General features: G+C 42.5%; 1 protein-coding gene across 2 annotated transcripts; it reads right to left on the bottom strand.

Annotated features, from left to right (window-relative positions):
* Positions 1 to 9,220: 9,220 nt before the first annotated feature.
* On the bottom strand, positions 9,221 to 13,877 carry LOC112216207 (microtubule-associated protein RP/EB family member 1). 2 transcript variants are annotated; one of them, XM_024376033.2, is made up of 8 exons: positions 13,687 to 13,877; positions 13,084 to 13,217; positions 11,749 to 11,894; positions 11,443 to 11,635; positions 11,191 to 11,238; positions 10,870 to 10,982; positions 10,523 to 10,675; positions 9,221 to 10,359 (listed from the first exon to the last, which is right to left on the bottom strand). In XM_024376033.2, exons 2-8 carry the CDS (start codon positions 13,202 to 13,204, stop codon positions 10,303 to 10,305), a joined length of 831 nt encoding a protein of 276 aa, XP_024231801.1. In that variant the 5' UTR covers positions 13,205 to 13,217; positions 13,687 to 13,877; the 3' UTR covers positions 9,221 to 10,302. The 2 variants fall into 2 exon arrangements, with proteins under 2 accessions (XP_024231801.1, XP_024231802.1); XM_024376034.2 differs by lacking the exon at positions 11,191 to 11,238 and having other exon boundaries at positions 13,687 to 13,866.
* Positions 13,878 to 14,780: the final 903 nt, after the last annotated feature.

Raw genomic sequence — 14,780 nt, 5'->3', positions numbered from 1 at the left:
ATACCAGCGCACTCATGTAGGAGAGTGCACTTTTTGTAAAATACAAAGGGCCAGTGCCATAGTGGAGGCTATACGCAGGTATGCCTCCCCCATGCACAAATTAGCCTACACAATCTTAAAGCGTGTGAAATACATCACTAGCTGGAACACTAGTGCGAGGCCATAGCAAATTGAATTGAAACTAACCTTTGCTGAGCCTCTTTGGACTTGATCGATGCTTAGAATTTAATTTTCCCTAAATGGCACCAAAAAATGTGTACCTTCATATTTTACCACTATAATCCGTTCTTAGGACGAAACGGAAAAATAAAACTTGTGTAGAAAGTAAACATCCACACCTCGGTGTCAAGTGTGCTTATGTCTGCGTAATGAGGAAGTAGGAAAAAATGATAACTTCTGACTATTTCGGATCTAGCAATCGATGACAGAAGAGTACGCTGCCCAAATGTATGTCATAAGAAAGAGATTATCCTGATTAAAATGGTGTAGAACTTCAAAACATCAAAATACATACGTTGAGATATTTTGCAAAATAGAAAGACATGTCCCTATTTCCCCAAAACAATGGCAGTCTGAAAGTTATAAGAGCAGTCTTTTATTTAACCAGCTTAACATTTATCTGCTACCATTTGCCTTTTAGTGTTTACAACGACGAGACGGCCTACAGGGAGGAGGTGAGGGCCCTCGGAGTGGTGTCAGGAAAATAACCTCACACTCAACGTCAACAAAACTAAAGAGATGATTGTGGACTTCAGGAAACAGCAGAGGGAACACCCCCCTATCCACATCGATGGAACAGTAGTGGAGAGGGTAGTAAGTTTTAAGTTCCTTGGCGTACACATCACAGACAAACTGAATTGGTCCACCCACACAGACAGCATCGTGAAGAAGGCGCAGCAGCGCCTCTTCAACCTCAGGAGACTGAAGAAATTCGGCTTGTCACCAAAAGCACTCACAAACTTCTACAGATGCACAATCGAGAGCATCCTGTCGGGCTGTATCACCGCCTGGTACGGCAACTGCTCCGCCCACAACCGTAAGGCTCTCCAGAGGGTAGTGAGGTCTGCACAACGCATCACCGGAGGCAAACTACCTTGCCCTCCAGGACACCTACACCACCCGATGTCACAGGAAGGCCATAAAGATCATCAAGGACAACAACCACCCGAGCCACTGCCTGTTCACCCCGCTATCATCCAGAAGGCGAGGTCAGTACAGGTGCATCAAAGCTGGGACCGAGAGACTGAAAAACAGCTTCTATCTCAAGGCCATCAGACTGTTAAACAGCCACCACTGCCAACACACTGACTCAACTTCAGCCACTTTAATAATGGGAATTGATGGGAAATTATGTAAAATATATCACTAGCCACTTTAAACAATGCTACCTAATATAATGTTTACATACCCTACATTATTCATCTCATATGTATACGTAAATACTGTAATCTATATCATCTACTGCATCTTTATGTAATACATGTATCACTAGCCACTTTAACTATGCCACTTTGTTTACATACTCATCTCATATGTATATACTGCACTCAATACCATCTACTGTATCTTGCCTATGCCGCTCTGTACCATCACTCATTCATATATCTTTATGTACATATTCTTTATCCCCTTACACTTGTGTCTATAAGGTAGTAGTTTTGGAATTGTTAGCTAGATTACTTGTTGGTTATTACTGCATTGTCGGAACTAGAAGCACAAGCATTTCGCTACACTCGCATTAACATCTGCTAACCATGTGTATGTGACAAATAAAATTTGATTTGATTTAAATTTGTAGTTTGAATGTGAGTGTGTGAGTGTGGCAATAACTTATACATTTTTCCTTATTCACAAATCTACTCTGATGACATGGCAGGCAGACTCCTCTGATGACATGGCAGGCAGACTCCCCTGATGACAGGCAGTCAGACTCCTCTGATGACAGGCAGTCAGACTCCTCTGATGACAGGCAGTCAGACTCCTCTGATGACAGGCAGTCAGACTCCTCTGATGACAGGCAGTCAGACTCCTCTGATGACATGGCAGGCAGACTCCTCTGATGACAGGCAGTCAGACTCCTCTGATGACAGGCAGTCAGACTCCTCTGATGACAGGCAGTCAGACTCCTCTGATGATATGGCAGGCAGACTCCTCTGATGACAGGCAGTCAGCACACTTCTGAAAACAAACTGCTCAGCAAAGCAAAGTATTTTTTTGAAAGCTACCATATTTATTTTAAAAAGCTCATTTTCAATGTCTGTGTCCAGTGTCTATATGTTAAGGGGGTATTACTTGTTATGTTATCCATGTAAAGAAATATAAACATTTTTATAATTAAATGTATGGTGTTTTCCGTTTATGCGCAAAGCCAGTCAGTTTCATTATTATATGCTCTAAATTGTTATATTATGGTTGTAAGTGATAAAATCAAGTAATTTCTACTTCAGTAAGGATATACACTTTATTCAGTGACTTTAGGTTTGAAACTTTTTGATCTGATCGACAGTTCCAAAAAATGTATGCTAAATAATTCCAATAGATAGCAGCATAAGACCACGAATGACATTGAGGAAGATGAGTTTTCTCCCTAGATACACCACGCCCCTTCATCAGCAGCCAGCTTGCGGTCACAGGAAACCGCCCGTGCATGCTTTTTTCTGCCCCTTTCCACACCGCTAACGCAATATGAAGGACTGAAAAAGTAACAGATTACTATGACTGGTCCTATCTGGCCGGACCGCCAGCAGGGCCCATCTGGCCGGCAGACCCTATCCGGACCTACCTACATGGCCGGCCGGACTAATCTTTGGAATTAATAAGAAAAACACACTTGATTTCTCAGATGCCTCTCCAATGTCTTTATGGTCTGCTATGAAATAATAACTTTTAATTGCTAAATAATGCCAATAGATGGCATACATAAGACCACGAAGCATCAGATATAGGCTACAAGCAGCAATATGATTGACATAAAATAGCATGTAACCAAAGACTATATGCCCCATGATTTTCTAAAAATGATTACTCATTACTTTACAGTATATACACTACAGTTCAAAAGTTTGGGGTCACTTAGAAATGTCCTTGTTTTCCATGAAAACATACATGAAATGAGTTGCAAAATGAATAGGAAATATAGTCAAGATGTTGACAAGGTTATAAATAATGATTTCTAATTTAAATAATAATTGTGTCCTTTGCTTTTGTCCAACAATCCTCCATTTGCAGCAATTACAGCCTTGCAGACCTTTGGCAATCTAGTTGTCAATTTGTTGAGGTAATCTGAAGAGGTTTCACCCCATGCTTCCTGAAGCACTTCCCACAAATTGGATTGGCTTGATGGGCACTTCTTACATACCCTACGGTCAAGCTGCTCCCACAACAGTTCAATAGGGTTGAGATCTGGTGACTGTGCTGGACACTCCATTAGAGTCAGAATACCAGCTGCCAGCTTCTTCCCTAAATAGTTCTTGCATAGTTTGGAGCTGTGCTTTGGGTCATTGTCCTGTTGTAGGAGGAAATTGGCTCCAATTAAACACCGTCCACAGGGTATGGCATGGCATTGCAAAATGGATAGCCTTCCTTCGTCAAGATCCCTTTTAGCCTGTACAAATCTCCCACGTTACCACCACCAAAGCACTCCCAAACCATCACATTGCCTCCACCATGCTTGACAGATGGTGTCAAGCACTCCTCAAGCATCTTTCCATTTTTTCTGTGTCTCACGAATGTTCTTCTTTGTGATCCGAACACCTCAAACTTAGATTTGTCTGTCCATAACACTTTTTTTCCCAATCTTCCTCTGTCCAGTGTCTGTGTTATTTTGCCCATCTTGATCTTTTATTGGCCAGTCTGAGATATGGCTTTTTCTTGCAGCTCTGCCTAGAAGGCATCCCAGAGTCACCTCTTCACTGTTGATGTTGAGACTGGTGTTTTGCGAGTACTATTTAATGAAGCTGCCAGTTGAGGACTTGTGAATCGTCTGTTTCTCAAACTAGTCACTAATGTACTTGTCCTCTTGCTAAGTTGTGCACCGGGGCCTCCCATTCCTCTTTCTATTCTGGTTAGGGCCAGTTTGTGCTGTTCTGTGAAGGGAGTAGTACACAGTGTTGCACGAGATCTTCAGTTTCTTGGCAATTTCTCGCATGGAATAGCCTTCATTTCTCAGAACAAGAATATACCGACGAGTTTCAGAAGAAAGTACTTTGTTTCTGGCCATTTTGAGCCTGTAATCTAACGCACAAATGCTGATGCTCCAGACACAACTAATCTAAAGGCCAGTTTTATTGCTTCTTTAATCAGAACAACAGTTTTCAGCTGTGCTAACATAATTGCAAACAGGTTTTTTAATTATCAATTAGCTTTTTAAAATGATAAACTTGGATTAGCTAAAACAGCGTGCCATTGGAACACAGGAGTGATAGTTGCTGATAATGGGCCTCTGTACGCCTATGTAGATATTCCATTTTTTTTTTTAAATGGCCAATTCCACCTACAATAGTCATTAACAATGGCTACACTTTATTTCTGATCAATTTGATGTTATTTTAGTGGACAAAAAATGTGCTTTTCATTCAAAAACAAGGACGTTTTTAAGTGACCCCAAAATTTTGAACGGTAGTAGAAATATACACTGCTCAAAAAAATTAAGGCAACACTAAAATAACACATCCTAGATCTGAATGAATGAAATATTCTTATTAAATACTTTTTTCTTTACATAGTTGAATGTGCTGACAACAAAATCACACAAAAATGATCAATGGAAATCATATTTATCAACCCATGGAGGTCTGGATTTGGAGTCACACTCAAAATTAAAGTGGAAAACCGCACTACAGGCTGATCCAACTTTTATGTAATGTCCTTAAAACAAGTCAAAATGAGGCTCAGTAATGTGTGTGGCCTCCACGTGCCTGTATGACCTCCCTACAACACCTGGGCATGCTCCTGATGAGGTGGCGGATGGTCTCCTGAGGGATCTCCTCCCAGACCTGGACTAAAGCATCTGCCAACTTCCAGACAGTCTGTGGTGCGACGTGGCGTTGGTGGATGGAGCGAGACATGATGTCCCAGATGTGCTCAATTGGATTCAGGTCTGGGGAATGGGTGGGCCAGTCCATAGCATCAATGCCTTCCTCTTGCAGGAACTGCTGACACACTCTAGCCACATGAGGTCTAGCATTGTCTTGCATTAGGAGGAACCCAGGGCCAACCGCACCAGCATATGGTCTCACAAGGGGTCTGAGGATCTCATCTCGGTACCTAATGGCAATCAGGCTTCCTCTGGCGAGCACATGGAGGGCTGTGCGGCCCCCCAAAGAAATGCACCCCACACCATGACTGACCCACCGCCAAACCGGTCATGCTGGAGGATGTTGCAGGCAGCAGGACGTTTTCCACGGCGTCTCCAGACTGTCACGTCTGTCACGTGCTCAGTGTGAACCTGCTTTCATCTGTGAAGAGCACAGGGTGCCAGTGGCGAATTTGCCAATCTTGGTGTTCTCTGGCAAGTGCCAAACGTCCTGCACGGTGTAGGACTGTAAGCACAACACCCACCTGTGGACGTCGGGCCCTCATACCACCCTCATGGAGTCTGCTTCTGACCGTTTGAGCAGACAAATGCACATTTGTGGCCTGCTGGAGGTCATTTTGCAGGGCTCTGGCAGTGCTCCTCCTGCTCCTCCTTGCACAAAGGCGGAGGTAGCGGTCCTGCTGCTGGGTTGTTGCCCTACTACGGCCTCCTCCACGTCTCCTGATGTTCTGGCCTGTCTCCTGGTAGCGCCTCCATGCTCTGGACACTACGCTGACAAACACAGCAAACCTTCTTGCCACAGCTCGCATTGATGTGCCATCCTGGATGAGCTGCACTACCTGAGCCACTTGTGTGGGTTGTAGACTCCGTCTCATGCTACCACTAGAGGGAAAGCACTGCCAGCATTCAAAAGTGACCAAAACATCAGCCAGGAAGCATAGGAACTGAGAAGTGGTCTGTGGTCACCACCTGCAGAACCAGTCCTTTATTGGGGGTGTCTTGCTAATTGCCTATAATTTCCACCTGTTGTCTATTCCATTTGCACAACAGCATGTGACATTTATTGTCAATCAGTGTTGCTTCCTAAGTGGACAGTTTGATTTCACAGAAGTGTGATTGACTTGGAGTTACATAAGTGTTCCCTTTATTTTTTTGAGCAGTGTATATATAAACAAATCAAAATATATTTTATATTTGAGATTCTTCAAATAGCCACCCTTTGCCTTGATGACAGCTTGGCATTCTCTCAACCAGCTTCACCTGGAATGCTTTTCCAATAGTCTTTAAGGAGTTCCCACATATGCTGAGCACTTGTTGGCTTTAAGTTGAAAGCATCCAGTTGTACAACTGACTAGGTATCCCCGTTTCCCTAATACTGGTTGTTCTCCATTTCTGTTATCATGTATTAGGGAAAGGGAAACGGGGATACCTAGTCAGTTGTACAACTGGATGCATTCAACTGAAATATGTCTTCCGCATTTAACCCAACCTTCTGAATCAGAGTGGTGCAGGGGGCTGTCATAATCGACATCCACTCCTTCAGCGCCCAGGGGACAGTGGGTTAACTGCCTTGCTCAGGGCCAGAACGACAGATTTTTACAATGTCAGATTGGGGATTTGATCCAGCAACCTTTCGGTTACTGGCCCAACTCTCTAACCACTAGGCTACCTGCTGCCCCTGTAAAAAAAAAAGAGATTTCTAACATTGACAGTGCTCAGCAGCGAGAACCTCTCGTTCCAGTAGTTGAGTACACCATTGTGGCTGATTGACAGGTAGCGTCCATTGTGGGCACGGCCCTTAGGACCCCTGAGGTCCGGCCATGATCCCCAGAGTCTGTCTGTCCTCTTTTTTTGGCTTGGGGCTTGAATGGGTAGAACTTCAGCCGGACAATGACCTCACAGTGTGCACTACACAGGCACAAATATTTCAAGGATGCACACAGTGCACACATACTACTTAGGAACCTGTAAATCATAGCCTATTAAATGCCACTTATACAGGCACAATCTTGAGTGGTTTGGGAAGGTAGAGTGGTCTGTACTCTAAAAGCATGTAGTTTGGATATTCATCCTGTATAAACAACACAAAGCTTTTGTTAAAGAGAGTAAGAATTTAAATGTGTTAACATGTTTTTCACATACCAGAGGAGTTGGTCAACTGATGACAAAACAGCACTCCCATTCATTGTCTTGTTTTCCTCTCTCACCCAGTCCACACTGCCATCACAGTTGGTGTCCACCTTCATAAAGATAATGTCCAGATCCTCATCATCCACATCGCATCCCGAAACTGATCCATATCCAACCCTGACAGAGAGAATGAGAAGGACTCAATGTTATGCGTGTTTGTATGACAACACTATGTAAAAATGTGCAGCCGGTGGGTGAAACTGGCAGGGATCCACTAGGGGCTAAAATTGATACTGGGGTAGACCACTAGTTATGGGGAGGGGGAAAAATATGGTCAGGTCACTCACCCCCCTCCTCTATCCGTGTCAGACTCTCTGAATATGCTTTCGATGTGGCGAAGTTGCTGTTTGTTGATCTGATTCTCCACTCCCCCGAGCCTGCATGTCCTCCTCCCCGAGGTCACTGTTCTTCCCGAATGCTCCGTCTCCCCCGCCATACCCTGCAGAGGGAGCATATAGAGGATCCACATTTGATATTAAAACCATCTTGGATCATTTTTCACTTGAAAATGTCTTAGGAATGGGAGATTAATTTAAAAAACTGTGAACAAAATGTGGGTGACAAGATCACAAAAACCAAATTAGAATGGAAATGTCTGTGCCAATAAAAAAATAGCACTTTGGGGAGCACACCAGTATGTGGATTTATTTTGTTCTGGATTTACCTGAGCTGTGGTATGTTTCTGCTTGTCATCAGAGGCGGAGCTGTGAACGGTTTTGATTAGACAGGCAATTTTATTAAATGAATAGTCAAGGGATTTCAAATGTGATTTAGTGATCAAACACATGCATTTACAGTTTAAACCTAAATTGATATTACCGTCTGACCTTCTTCACAGTGCCCCTGTGACACTCCACAAGCTCACACTGGCCATGGCTGTACACCTTTGACACTGGCTCAAATTCTCACAGAAGAGTAAAGCTCTTTTGGTCTTCATAACATTGTATTCTGTGGTATCTAGAGGAAGTTTTTCTTTTTCAACAACAATTCAACCAAATTCTGACTACAGCAATCAAAATGTGGGGGATATAAAGTTGTTTTCCAAGCTTTTTTCTGTTTATAAAAACACCCTACTCTTGATGGCAGAAAGATGACAGTCGGGAGACAGAAAGGAAGGGGAGATGGAGAAGTCCTTACTATTTGACACAATTGTTACAAGAAAAGAAGTTGACCAGTTTTCCAAATCTGTTTTGCATCTTGACACACACTGAGAAGCGTCTGGACGAAGAGATGCAGGAAAACATGTCCAATGACCCAGTGAATAGCCTTGTAGACAAACAACCTCTGCAGTTACCCAAGGCCTGGGCCCCATACAGGGCCAAGCAGATGGAAGCAGAAACCCGATGCCAGATCAAAATGCAAGAATGGGGGTCAGTAAAGGACAACAAAATGAAGAGGCAAACCCAGCATGGAAAATCTAAACGAGGACCTGTACGTACTGACCAGCGTGAATGACAAGGCAGAACATGCCAGGGTCAGAATGAGGAAAGCGTTGGAGGTCAGGAGAATCCTGGTGCTTACAGCAGAGGGAAAGAAAACATGAAGATGCCAATGGAGCTGGCGATTCTCAATGGAACATACCAGAATCAAGACACGAATAGGTCCTGTCTCACAGTGGCCGCCACAAGGCAGGTTCTCCCTATTGCGGACCCCCAGATACCAGGCAGGGAGCCCCATCAGGAACAGCATCCGGCCCATCCAAAGGACTGCCCTGTTGCTCAATGATGGCAGCATCAACACCACCCAAAAAAAACACCCTGCTACCAACGTCTCTGCTTGGGTCCCCCATCACGCACAGTGGGGCTCTAGACCTTTATTGTTTTTATGGCCCTTTACTCTGGTTATGTTTACATTTATATTTAATAATCAGCCAATATCACTATTTCGGTTTTGATTTTTGCAGTTACTCTACCAAGAACCAACTGCCAATAGCAATGCAGAAGTCTGTCAGGACATTTTAATGGCGAAAGAAATAAATTGAATTAGAAAAATGTATACATTTGAGTTTTTAATAACATAAAACTTGTCAAAACAAGTTATTTCTTCAACCTAAAAACATTTAATTTCTCCAATCAATACTTTATTTCTAAAGACAAGAGATGCTTATGGAAACCTTATATTGCTCCCAAGTTTAAAACAGACTTCTGAGGTCTAAAAGACAGCTCTCAGTTCTTCTGCTAAGAGCGTATAGTTCTGCTCTTATTGTAGACTAGAAGGAAGTATTTCTTCAGTGTGGACAGGCAACCATACATCCGGTCTTTGCCTTACATGAGGAAGTAAATTAGAACATAGGTCGGTAGAGATGCTAGTCTCTAGTGTAAAACTAGCCTACATACAACACACAAATGTCAGAATGAGTCTATAATTGAGCATTTAAGTAAAAAGTACAGTATTTTATTTAAAGGTTATCAATAAAACATTACTTTTTTTACTTCAAAAAAAGTAATGTGATGAATACCTCCCCAGATAAACAGGAAACTAAATACAAATGCTGATCGCCTAAACCACAAATTTGAACGCAAGTATAATGAATATGCGTAAACATACCATAAAAATTACAATAATTTCCATTGGCAGAGTAAACATATTCATATATCTTTAATAATTAATCATATTTGCAAATATATCAAAATCACCTAGTACAGTTTTGTTTAGGTCAATTGGAAATAAGGAATAGAAAGACCTGAACATATTTCAAAAGTAACAGGCCAAAGTTGAAAGGCACAGCAGAGGCCAGAATAAGAACGAGGCAGAAAAGAAACCAGAAAGGAATGGCCCTATTAGAATTTCATCCAGGGTTCTTCTTCTCTGGCGGCTGGATCAGCAGGCTCTCTGAAAAGTATTATGATCCAAAAAACACTTGGACCAAGGGGGCAGCCAGTGTATGATCCAAAGGCAACTTAATCCACAGTGGCAGTATGTGTGAGTAAGTGCATGTTCATTAGAGCACACGAGTGCGTATGCATGTACATTGCACATGCAAACGTGTGTTCACTAACCTGTGTGTGTGTGTGTGTGTGTGTGTGTGTGTGTGTGTGAGAGATTATGGCATGGACTAGAGTTGTGTCCATTTTTCATTAGAACTCTTCTGGTTCTTCTCCTTCAGCATCGGAATCAGGAATAACAAACCCCTCCTGTAAGCATGAAACAATTTTATATAAATATTCAAATACAAAGCTACATTAGTTTCCTACTACGGAATCATTGGTTATGAAAAAATTATATGAAAATGAACACTGAGCCTCTCAGCTGTTTGTGTGTGTGTCAAAGAGAGTATTCTGGTGAGGTGTCACTCACATCAGTAGCATATAGAACATCCATAATCTTCTGCATAGTTGTATCTGCCTCTCCATCCACTTCTTGGCAGATGACCTCAATGGACCTCAGCTTTCCAAAATAAAAGTCTCTCTCTTTCTCCATGTCCTGGACAGTGGCTTTCAGGGAACTGACCTGAAGTGAGAGCAGCAGAGTGATAGGAGAATGAATGGGCGGGGCTGTCATGATGTTCATGTTACAACTAAACAAGCTTCACTTTCAATAAACTATTCAACTAGCACACAAAAAGCCATACAGGAGATTGAGGGGAAATCTCACCGTCTCATCAAAACAACTTATGTTAGCTTTGACACTCCGAAAGACCATACCTCTTGGGATAGCTCCTCCCTCTCCACATCCCCTGCTGCTCCGGGCCTACGCAAGGCACTCCCTGTTGACTTGGGCGGGGGTTTGGTCACTGTTGTTGTAGACCTCATGGGAGCTTGATCAAACACAAATCAGTTTTAAAAAAATAGAAGAGAATAATATAGCTGTGGACTGTGTATGCCCTCAACCTTAGACACACAGCTGCACATTAACACCTACTGACTCCAGTGTCTAGCCTTACAGCAATATTCCTTTCCACAGTGACCATGACAGCCCACCATAGGTGCCCATTGGAGATCCGTTTGACCATTAAACCACCTTACCGACTCTCGCAGCTGGTTTGATAACAGGTGGGGAGCTGTGGGGCTGTACTGAAATAGAAATGCATACAGTATGCATTTACGGGTCCAAGCATCAAAGACACTGGATCAATATTTTTTTTTGTTCCACCAGCTGACAGAGTAACTTGGATTATAATGTGACTTAGACCCCTCATTGCTGCTTGCAGCTATATTTTCAATTAGGTATTTAGAATACAATCAAAATGTTAGAAATTATAAAGGTGTCTCCCTCACCAGTGCTGGGCTTCCTGGGCTTGGGTGCAACCTGCCCTGGGTTGGGAGTAGGAGCAGTGTCCTGGCCTTGGCGAGCACTGACCGGGTCATACTCCTTCCCATCGTAGTTGGCATCAAATAATTTCTTGAACCACTGCACAAACTCAAAGTTGTCCTGGAACTTGCCTTTTATCAATTTATCAACAGGAATGATCTGGAAATATATTAAAAAGTGTCACAATCTCAATGGCTGAAATGTAGGAATAGCTGAATAGCCAACAGTACACAGAGGTAAAAAACAAACAAACAAAAAAACTATGCACTCACCTTGTCAACCCCAATCTTCTTAAAACTGGTCTGTAGAAGTTTGAAGTTGTGGAGGAACTCAGTCTCTAGTTTGGCCTGGAATTTAACCTTCTTCAATGGTATGCATCCAGGGAAAAGCATGTCCATGAACTGACAGTAAGCAGCACCTGTGTGAATGTGATAACATAATTCAATTACCAGCTAATCAGGTTTCAACTTCTATAGGCTATAATACTCTGCTCCTGCCATTACCTTTCCCCAACCCACTGCAAGGTACACTACATGACCAAAAGTATGTGGACACCTGTTCATCAAACATCTTCCAAAATCACAGATCTTAATATGGAGCTGGTCCCCCTTGCTGCTATAACAGCCTCCACTCATCTGGGAAGGCTTTCCACTAGATGTTGGAACATTGCTGCAGGGACTTGCTTCCATTCAGCCACAAGAGAGTACATTCCCCGCGACTGCCCAAGCTACTGTGGGGAGTACAATTTCCCTAGATGGTGAGTAGTTTCTAAAATGGTGGTAGATTAAAATATAGGCCTATACATATATGGGGTATTGCACAGGAGGTTGATGAGAGAAGGACAGCTAATTATGGCTGGAATGGAGTGGTATCAAATACATGGAATCCATGTGTTTGATACCATTCCAGCCATTACTATGAACCCATCCTCCCCAATTAAGGTGACACCAGCCACCTGTGGCCGATGGTGGTGTAGTTAGCGGCCAAGCAGGCTCAAACTTCCAGCGCATAACTAGCGGTCGAGCAGAGGGTCCATTGATAATACAGTACCACTACTTTCAACCAACCTACACCTGGCGATAAAGTCTTTGTTCTCGATTCTGAGGGCACCGGTGTCTTAAACTTCAGTTTCCAGTTGCAGGTGGAACTTTAAAAAAAATGAACATTCAGAAAGATTCAATTCACTTTTTCTATCAAGTGAGAAATGGCCTATCGCATGTGTGCAAATATTTGTTTGGGTCAAGTGCTGTCATCTTGTTCGACATGCAGCTACAGCTGCTTTGCTTAGAAATGACAAGCTCCTGCAAAGATGGGAAATACGAGATGTCTGGTCGCTATGTCGGCTTATAACTTCACATGTAGCAAAAATACTATTTATACATTCTGAATATTCCGTTTTTTGGAGTTCCACCTGCAACTGAAAACATGAATTTATAAATCACAGGTGCCTTCAGAATCTAAAACGAATTAAGTATCTCCAAGTAAAAGGTTGATCGAAAATAACTGTACCACACTTTGAATGAGCCATCGGATCAACAGCCATCACAAGCTAGTTAGCCATGCCAATGAACGTACTTCTGGTTTGACCCAGACGTCATCTTACTGACCTGAGCACAACTGCTCAATCTTGGAGTAGTTCATCTGTACAGACTCGTTGATCCAAGAAAGCATATCATGGCGACTAAGGTTGTCGCCGGTCACAGATGTAGAGTAAACGTTCACAGCCATCTTCTAACGTTAACTTGGTAAGGGAAGACATGAGAATGTAAATTACGTTAAGGAGACAAAGACATCTAACTTGCCTAATTTTAAATTACCTAGAAACCCGTTACATTTTAGTTAAGACACGCACAACTATTTATGGATAACATTAGCTAGCTAGTCAAAGCTTTAGCTAACGTTACGCCCTGCTAAATTATCGGGTTAGCTAAACTAGCTATCATTATATTAAACGAGATGGCCATCGTTGACAGTGAGTTAAGTACGAGCTAACATTAGTTATAGCTATTATGTTAACACGTTATACCGCTAACGTTGGTATAAAAAAAAAATCGAGTTTCATTTTAGCTAATCCGGAACTGTTAGCTACCGATACAACAGCTAGCTAGCTATCAAACACACCCATCATTCAACAACATCATCGCTAACCTTAGCTATCTAGCTAGTTTTACTGACAATTAACCAATTAAGACACATGCTTTTGAACTTACATTGTCTTAATTTTCCAACAGATAAATCAAATTACTCAAAAATACAAAAAGGTTAAAACTTGTAGATACTTTCTCGCCGTTCCCCGGCGGCTTATTTCGTTAGTGTCTTGGCTCTTGCACAGTTGTGATGTAGCTAGCTAGCCTGAACGACCTGAACATTGGAATATCTCAAATTGAACACCTCGCATCCTCGTCTCCTTCTCAAAACCCATTGGAGGAGAAGGTCAGAGGGGCGGTGCCTCTGGCTTTCTCCTCCAATGAGTTTGAGCCGAGAGAGGACGCAAGGAGGATACAAATGAGATCTTCCCCACGAACTCGTCTTATTCTTTAAAATGTATTAAGGGATCGCAACCATAGTCTGTAAAAAGGACAGCAAAAAATTGAAAGGTGCATACACTGCCACCTATGGTACAGGAGTGTGAAACCAGTCACGGTACCACAGATGAAACAATGAGCCTGATATTTTACCTGCTTTTTATACATGTGAAGCATCTGATAGGGGTTTTATTCACTACCAAATATGGTGATGAGAGGAAGCCCAGTGGCGGGTAGTGGGAGAAAATGGAGCAAGATGGATTTTAGCCGACATGACGCTAATTTTCTCATCGATTAAATATTTGATCTCCATACAGTTTTCTGTTTCCAAAACTAGAATCTGTAACAAACAGAGTGGACTGCGTTTTGTTGACTTTACCATTTGCCGAACAATTGCGTTGTTTAGGAGTGCAAGGGCGAATTGAGTTCTTGCATACGCGCACTTCAGGGTAGGCGTTCCCTAACGGAAATATGCAAATAAATGCTAGAACACGAATAGCATCTCACTAGCTCGTGCTTGGCTCTGCCCACCTCCTCACTTGTTCTTCCCTCTATGATTAATTTACTCCCATTGGAAAGGACAGGCTCTGGTCTATCTTGAGTTAGTTATACAAATCTTTGCCTATACTACTACTACAGGTAACTACCAAAATAACGGAAACACCAATAGTGTCTTAATAGGTCATTTGGCCACCACGAGCCGCAAGAAAAGTGTCAGCAACTCTATTAGAGGGATGGGACACCATTCTTCCACAAGAAATTCCATAATTTGGTGTTTT

Source organism: Oncorhynchus tshawytscha, linkage group LG16, assembly GCF_018296145.1.
Source record: "Oncorhynchus tshawytscha isolate Ot180627B linkage group LG16, Otsh_v2.0, whole genome shotgun sequence".
Lineage (NCBI taxonomy): Eukaryota > Metazoa > Chordata > Actinopteri > Salmoniformes > Salmonidae > Oncorhynchus > Oncorhynchus tshawytscha.
This window is presented reverse-complemented; position numbering and strand designations above follow the sequence as displayed.

Coding starts and splice junctions, on each gene's coding strand:
- LOC112216207 (XM_024376033.2), bottom strand. CDS start 13,204: ATGGCTGTGAACGTTTACTCTACATCTGTGACCGGCGACAACCTTAGT. Junction 11,636..11,748: donor AGAAGATTGGGGTTGACAAG/GTGAGTGCATAG, acceptor ATATATTTCCAG/ATCATTCCTGTTGATAAATT. Junction 10,983..11,190: donor CAAACCAGCTGCGAGAGTCG/GTAAGGTGGTTT, acceptor TGTTTGATCAAG/CTCCCATGAGGTCTACAACA.